The sequence below is a fragment of the Penaeus chinensis genome, chromosome 24, assembly GCF_019202785.1.
Source record: "Penaeus chinensis breed Huanghai No. 1 chromosome 24, ASM1920278v2, whole genome shotgun sequence".
In the NCBI taxonomy this organism is placed as follows: Eukaryota; Metazoa; Arthropoda; class Malacostraca; order Decapoda; family Penaeidae; genus Penaeus; species Penaeus chinensis.
In genome coordinates, this window is record NC_061842.1 from 22425597 (window position 1) to 22433096 (window position 7500).

The window sequence follows — 7500 nt, forward strand, 5'->3', positions numbered from 1 at the left end:
CCAGAATCCCTCCCTCCACCCTTACCTGTGCTACTCTCATGGAGTTCTGTGTGGCTCCCCCAGCAATGTACTCCACACTTTCCATCTCTGCCATCTCTTTGTACATGGGAATGTGCTTCTCCTCAGCCAGGATCGCATTGTTGGCCTCCAAGTCGTATTTCTTCAGGAAGTCCTCGTTGCTGTTGACGCAGATGTCCAACAGGGGGTTGCCCATGCCAAAGAGTATGCCTTCCCTGTAAGGTGAAATAAGAGAAAGAAGTATTTAATATGATGGCATTGAAAAGGAAGATGGCTCATTTTCTACTGAATACGTACATATTTCAACGTAAAATCTATTTATCCGACTACGTATAAACGTTCAAACTCCACCTCAGAGTATCTTTTTTTCCTCTTAAACTAGAACCTTACAAGAGCAAGATCAAGCAAGAAAAAAAGAAAGAAAAGAGAGAAAAAAAAGAAAATACTGTTACTCTGCATCCATTCATACTCCTGTCTGTCAATCAATTGCTAAATGACACAATTCCCTTCAATAGCCTTCCATATAACACTCTTTACTATTCTCATTACCATCATCACCACCACCATCACTACCATCCCTTTTTGCCTCACTTCAGAGGTAGATGGTCAGGGAGGGGGGTGGGTGTTTATCTGTCCTTGAAATGCAATTACTGAAATATCTAGAACATCCTTGGGTCTGACGTAATTCTCATGAGAGAGCTTCAGGTGTCTGCATTTATGAGGGGGGGGGGGGGGAGATTTCACTTAAGAGGTGCAAAAGAACATGTGAGAAGAGTAAAGAAGAGGTGAAGGAAATGATGAAAAAGGAAAGAAGAGAAGAAAGGAAAAGGGAGATGTCAAGGGTAGAGATGAGAAGAGAGAGAGAGAGAGAGAGAGAGAGAGAGAGAGAGAGAGAGAGAGAGAGAGAGAGAGAGAGAGAGAGAGAGAGAAAGAGATGAGAGAGAGATGAGAGATGAGAGATGAGAGAGAGAGAGAGAAACGTAAATATGGAAGAAAGATAATAAAGAATTAGTAAAAGAAGAAAATCTTAGCAAACCATTCAACAGGAAAATGAGTCATTCATAAACACCTTACGTAATACAAGAACATGACCAAAATGAAAACATGTGAATCACACGACCAAACAATCAGACCTGTAATCAGATTGATCTATAAAAAACAACAACAGTAATATCTGCACTCCATTTAATCTCCACATACCCATAAAAAACGAAGTTTGCCTATGGCACCATTGTCCATTACAAAAATACTCATTTCCATGCATAACTTCTGGCGCCTGTGTCTTGATCGCTGACAGAGATTAAATGAGCTGATCAAAACAATACATAAAAATATGTACTAAAAATATACTTTCCCATATCACAGCACCCAAACTTGCTATCATGGTTTTATCTCTGAACTGGCGACAGAGTTACTCTGTAAACACTACTGGCAGATAAAGTGTTATGAAGAGAGAGAGAGAGAGAGAGAGAGAGAGAGAGAGAGAGAGATGGTAAGCCAGCCATTACAACACTTCATGCAATAAGCACCACACAACACATGTAATATACAAGTACTGCCTTGAAATTCAAAGTTTCACCATTTTTCTGTCAAGCTATCTCTCTATCTTCTGTGACCTATACCAAATACCAGTAATTTTCCACAGGAAACTGAAATAGTAAAATCAAGCCTTCAGTAGTACATTAATTTCTCAAAGATTGGAAGGCACTTTTCCTAGAATTGACAAGAAATATCTTGTTGCAATCTTTATATTTTCAACCAATAGGAAGAACAGCTGCCTATTTAAATACTTTCTCAGCTTTCATCATGCTGCTCACTAACTGACGCAAAATGTACCAGATAAAAAGAAGAGATACTCTGCCTCTCTCCTCTGCAGACGTCATAAGTACTGTTCTGTGAAAAAGACAGGAAGAACATGTGTACGAATCCTAACATTTTTTTTTTTTAATGTATATAATACACAGACACTTATTTATCATTACACACACATTTTTTTTTAATTGAACCTATTATGTGGAATTAAATAGGTACACTCTGCTATTAGTGCTTGCAATTTTGGGAGCCTTTTCTGAATTAATGTCCCCTTCTTGGAAAAGACTTCAAAATAAAGAATGACTAGATTTTGAAGACAAATATTCTGACATTTCTAAAAATGCAGCCACTGTGATAACTATCTACTTAGTAAGTTCTGATTAGATTATCCCAATGAATGATATTTGGTTACTGGGTTATAAGGTAAAGGTGGCCTTATCATCCACTAACGTATAACCATGACATCAGCTATATTATCAGGTGTATAAATACACTCTCTCCTCTGGGTTTATGCATTCTTAGTTTCAATTCCACGTTGGAGCTTTCAGTTCCATTTTCCTCAGGCCATTTCATTTGGTATTGCTAGTAGTACCACTGAATTCATTAAAGGTATGGATACAAAAACCTTACTGTACATTCTGGTGACCATTTCTGCATGTGGGGGATTGACGATTCCTGAAAGAACAACGCGGGAGGAGGCAAAGCACTCTGGGATCCTCCCCCCTCTGCCATCCCCAATCTGGAAGAGTTATGCTCAGAACAAAGTTGAATTCTTCCAACAGCATCTAAAGAGTGACACCAAAGACTGGCCTTCGTTGAGTGTTTCATCTTCAAAAGGGATCAGTGTTCATCCTCAAAGTAAACTCCTTACAGAAACACCTAAGGAGAAGGGTAGCCTAGCTGTTAGGCCTCACGATGTCTTTTCCAACTGGGTATCAAGGAAAGTGCCTGATAAAGTATCACATGTCAGGAAAGTCACTGGCAAATCAGACAATCTTTCTGAGACAGCCCCCGAGTCCCTGAGGAATCTTCTGAATAAGCTGAACCAAAAGCTCCCTCTCAATCCAAAACAAGACTCCCAAGACTGTTCCAACGTGTGTCCCCCAAGTGAGTGCTGCAAAACTTTTCACTTCTCTTAGATCTTGTATTTCATAAATATCCCAGACACAGTGAAAGAGGAAGAACTAACAAAAATCCCTATCTCCACAGGTGAGGAGTTCTGGCCCTGCCAGTGTGACCCGTGCTCCAAGGTCATCAACTGCTCTGCTGTTACGAATCTGAACCAACTACAGGAGCTCTTTCACACAGTCTCCTTTCCGATACAAAAGTAATCACTAACTAAATGCATATTATTTTTGATCAGACACATCACATATAATAAAGAATAAATGCTCAGCTTCCCTGAATTCATTAAATAAGAAAAGAAAAGAAAGAAAGGAAAAAATACATATATATACACAAACAGAAAATCACATGAATAACACCTCTTACTTTTTCTCATGTTTTTAAAACTTCTTTTTCTTCATTGGCAGTTACACCAAATTCCTGATGATACAATATGAGTTCCCTTCAGTGAAAAACCAGACCTTACTCACAGACAACCTCTTTGGTGGAGTTTCTTTCATCAATATTGCAATTGAGAATACCCTTGTTGAGAGTATAGCAGCCAATGCCTTTGCTGGAAGTGAGGGGACACTCGAGGAAATCTCCTTGCAGTATAACATTCATCTTCGACACTTCCCCTTTGAAGAGGTAGGAATGGAATTATTTACTACTGCAGGTTTTTGGGTGGATTTTTTTTAAAGATGAGAGAGGGAGAGGGAGAGAGAGAGAGAGAGAGAGAGAGAGAGAGAGAGAGAGAGAGAGAGAGAGAGAGAGAGAGAGAGAGAGGGGAGAGGGAGAGGGAGAGAGAGAGATAGGGAGAGGGAGAGGGAGAGAGGGAGGGAGAGAGAGAGAGAGAGTGAGAGGGAGAGAGTGAGAGGGAGAGAGAGTGAGAGGGAGAGGGGGATAGAGAGAGAGGGGGATAGAGAGAGTGAGGGGGATAGAGAGAGAGAGGGGGGGGATAGAGAGAGAGAGAGAGGGGGGATAGAGAGAGAGAGGGGGGATAGAGAGAGAGAGGGGGGATAGAGAGAGGGGGGGATAGAGAGAGAGAGGGGGGATAGAGAGAGAGAGGGGGGATAGAGAGAGAAAGAGGGGGGGTAGAGAGAGAGAGAGGGGGGATAGAGAGAGAGAGGGGGGATAGAGAGAGAGAGGGGGGATAGAGAGAGAGTAGAGAGAGAGGGGGAGTAGAGAGAGAGAGAGAGGGGGGATAGAGAGAGAGAGGGGGGATAGAGAGAGAGAGGGGGGGGATAGAGAGAGAGAGTAGAGAGAGAGGGGGGGGGTAGAGAGAGAGAGTAGAGAGAGAGGGGGGATAGAGAGAGAGAGGAGAGAGAGAGGGGGGATAGAGAGAGAGAGTAGAGAGAGAGGGGGGATAGAGAGAGAGAGTAGAGAGAGAGGGGGGATAGAGAGAGAAAGAGAGAGAGAAAGAGAGAGAGAGAGAAAGAGAGAGAGAGAATGAGAGAGAGAGAGAAAGAGAGAGAGAGAGAGGGGGGGGATAGAGAGAGAGAGTAGAGAGAGAGGGGGGGTAGAGAGAGAGAGAGTAGAGAGAGAGGGGGGGTAGAGAGAGAGAGAGTAGAGAGAGAGGGGGGATAGAGAGAGAGTAGAGAGAGAGGGGGGATAGAGAGAGAGAGAGAGGGGGGGATAGAGAGAGAGAGGGGGGATAGAGAGAGAGAGGGGGATAGAGTGAGAGAGTAGAGAGAGTGGGGGGATAGAGAGAGAAGAGAGAGGGATATGAGAGAGAGAGGGGGGGGATAGAGAGAGAGAGTAGAGAGAGAGGAGAGGGAAGAGAGAGAGAGTAGAGAGAGAGAGGAGGAGATAGAGAGAGAAGAGAGAGAGAGAGAGTGAGAGAGAGAGAGAGTGAAGAGAGGAGAGAGGAGAGAGAAGAGAGAGAGATGACAGAAGAAAGAGAAGAGAGAGAGAGAGTGAGAGAGAGAGAGAGTGAGAGAGAGGGAGAGAGGAGAGAGAGAGAGAGAGAGAGAGGAGAGAGAGAGAGGAGAGATGAGAGAGAGAGAGAGAGAGAGAGAGAGAGAGAGAGTGAGTAGAGAGAGAGAGTGGATAGAGAGTGAGTGAGAGTGATAGAGAGAGTGAGTGAGAGAGAGAGGCGAGAGTGAGAGAGAGAGAGGGGGGGGGGAGAGTGAGAGAGGGAGGGGGGAGAGTGAGAGAGGGGGGGGGCGAGTGAGAGAGGGGGGGAGAGGGAGAGAGGGGGGGAGAGGGAGAGAGGGGGGGGAGAGGGAGAGAGGGGGGGAGAGGGAGAAGAGGGGGGGAGAGGGAGAGAGACAGAGAGGGAGAGAGGGAGGAGGACGAGAGGGGAGAGGGAGAGAGGGAGAGAGAGAGAGGATAGAGAGATGAGAGAGAGGAGAGAGGGAGGGAGAGAGAGGGAGCGGGAGAGGGAGGGAGAGAGAGAAGGAGGGAGGAGGGAGGGAGAGAGATGGAGAGAGGGAGGGAGGGAGGGAGAGAGATGAAGAGAGGGAGGGAGGCGAGGGAGAGAGGGAGAGAGAGGGAAGGGAGGAAGGGAGAGAGAGAGAGAGAGAGAGAGAGAGAGAGGAGAGAGAGAGAGAGAGACTGAGAGAGAAGAGAGAGAGAGAGAGGGAGGGAGGAAGGGAGGAGAGGAAGGGAGAGAGAGAGGGAGGGAGGAAGGGAGAGATAGAGGGAGGGAGAGAGAGAGGGAGGGAGGAAGGTGAGAGAGAGAGGGAGGGAGGAAGGGAGAGAGAGAGGGAGGGAGGAAGGGAGAGAGAGAGAGGAGGGAGGAAGGGAGAGAGAGAGGGAGGGAGGAAGGGAGAGAGAGAGGGAGGGAGGAAGGGAGAGAGAGAGGGAGGGAGGAAGGGAGAGAGAGAGGGAGGGAGGAAGGGAGAGAGAGAGGGAGGGAGGAAGGGAGATAGAGAGGGAGGGAGGAAGGGAGAGAGAGAGAGAAAAGGGCAACTTTACAGATATGGAGCTATGAAAATCACCCTAAACTAGGAATATTCTCCCCCTTATCTAGATGGTTCACTTCACAAGTCTCAAGACCTTGAGAATCGCGGGCAGCAGCCTCTCAAGCATCCCTGTTCTCAGCCGTGTCCCTCAGCTACAGAATCTTTACCTCAACGAGAACAAAATTACAAACATTTCTCCAATGGCCTTTGCAGATCTACCAACTTTGGAAGTAAGTTTTTTTTTCCCTCTATCATAAGTTGTGGGGAATGAAGGTAGCTTAAACTTATTTCTTAAATAAATACATTACAATATAACTATATTACTGATGATTTGCATAATGCCATAATATGTATTTTTTCCCCCCTAGGTGCTTGACATTGGACTGAACCAACTTGAGACAATCAATGCACATACATTTTACTTATCTGCCAAGACTGTCCTGGTCTTTCTCGACCACAACAGCATAAACTCCATTGAAGAAAAGGCATTTAGCAAGGAACAGCCAACAATCTTGGACATTTCCTATAATCACCTACCTGTTCTTGAGGAGACTATATTTACGGTGAGCAAATCCCCCTTTTTATGCACAAGGATTTACTTGGAAAGCAAAACTGGTGTTCTGAATAATGATTTCCTACGAATTGGTGAATCCCTCCATCAGCTGACGCCCTAACCTCTTCCTTGCAGCCAATCCTTGACACTGTCATGAGCAGCGATTTCGATGGCTACATTAATGCTGAAGAGAACCCTCTACATTGCAATGACATTCTCTGGCTCCAGCAGTATCCAACCTATTACTTGTACCTTTTCCTGTCTGAGCCTGGTTGCTGATCCTTTTTGTGGCCGTTGATAAGAGTATTTGAACTGTATATATGTATGTCACACAGGCACACGCACACACACAGGCACACAGGCACACACGCACACACACACACACAGGCGCACACACACACACACACACACACACACACACACACACACACACACACACATTGTATATATACACATTATACATACTGGTAACCTGTAACTGTTTACCTGTCTAAAGGGGGCAAATTTACACATTTATTTATTTATTTATTTCCTACTTGTATTGTGTCCCTATGCCCCTCTTTTTCTACTGTGTTGGCACCAATTCTGCCATATAATAACTTATAATACAAAATATAGATCAAAAGTGTTTTTAATTGTGGAAAAATCAATTCACTTCAAACTTTGAAAGGAAAGATAGAAAGAAAGAGAGTGAGGAATGTACATATGAAAAAGAAAAGAAGAAGAAGAAAAAAAACCCCCACTATTTTGGCTGAACACATTTGTAATATTGTATATTCCAGTGACAGTGTGTGTGTGTGTGTGTGTGTGTGTGTGTGTGTGTGTGTGTGTGTGTGTGTGTGTGTGTGTGTGTGTGTGTGTTTGTGTGTGTGTTTGTTTGTGTGTGTGTTTGTTTGTGTGTGTTTGTGTGTGTGTGTTTGTGTGTGTGTGTGTGTGTGTGTGTGTGTGTGTGTGTTTGTGTGTGTATGTGTGTGTGTGTGTGTGTGTGTGTGTGTGTGTGTGTGTGTGTGTGTGTGTGTGTTTGTGTGTGTGTGTGTGTGTGTGTTTGTGTGTGTGTTTGTGTGTGTGTGTGTGTGTGTGTGTGTGTGTGTGTGTGTGTGTGTGTGT

General features: G+C 44.6%; 2 protein-coding genes across 5 annotated transcripts in view; one reads left to right on the plus strand and one right to left on the minus strand.

Annotated features, from left to right (window-relative positions):
- LOC125038188 (adenosine kinase 1-like) overlaps positions 1-7500 on the minus strand; it is a 53994-nt gene that overhangs the window by 9802 nt on the left and 36692 nt on the right. For all 4 annotated transcript variants that reach the window (XM_047631573.1, XM_047631570.1, XM_047631569.1 and 1 more), the window contains one exon: positions 26-233. In XM_047631573.1, coding sequence (XP_047487529.1) covers positions 26-233 — 208 coding nt within the window. The remainder of the gene's footprint in view (positions 1-25; positions 234-7500) is intronic.
- Positions 1069-7248, plus strand: LOC125038187 (oplophorus-luciferin 2-monooxygenase non-catalytic subunit-like). Its single transcript, XM_047631568.1, has 6 exons — positions 1069-2937; positions 3040-3157; positions 3363-3582; positions 5909-6070; positions 6209-6403; positions 6529-7248. The coding sequence occupies exons 1-6, from the start codon at positions 2442-2444 to the stop codon at positions 6670-6672; spliced, it is 1335 nt and encodes a 444-aa protein (XP_047487524.1). The 5' UTR covers positions 1069-2441; the 3' UTR covers positions 6673-7248.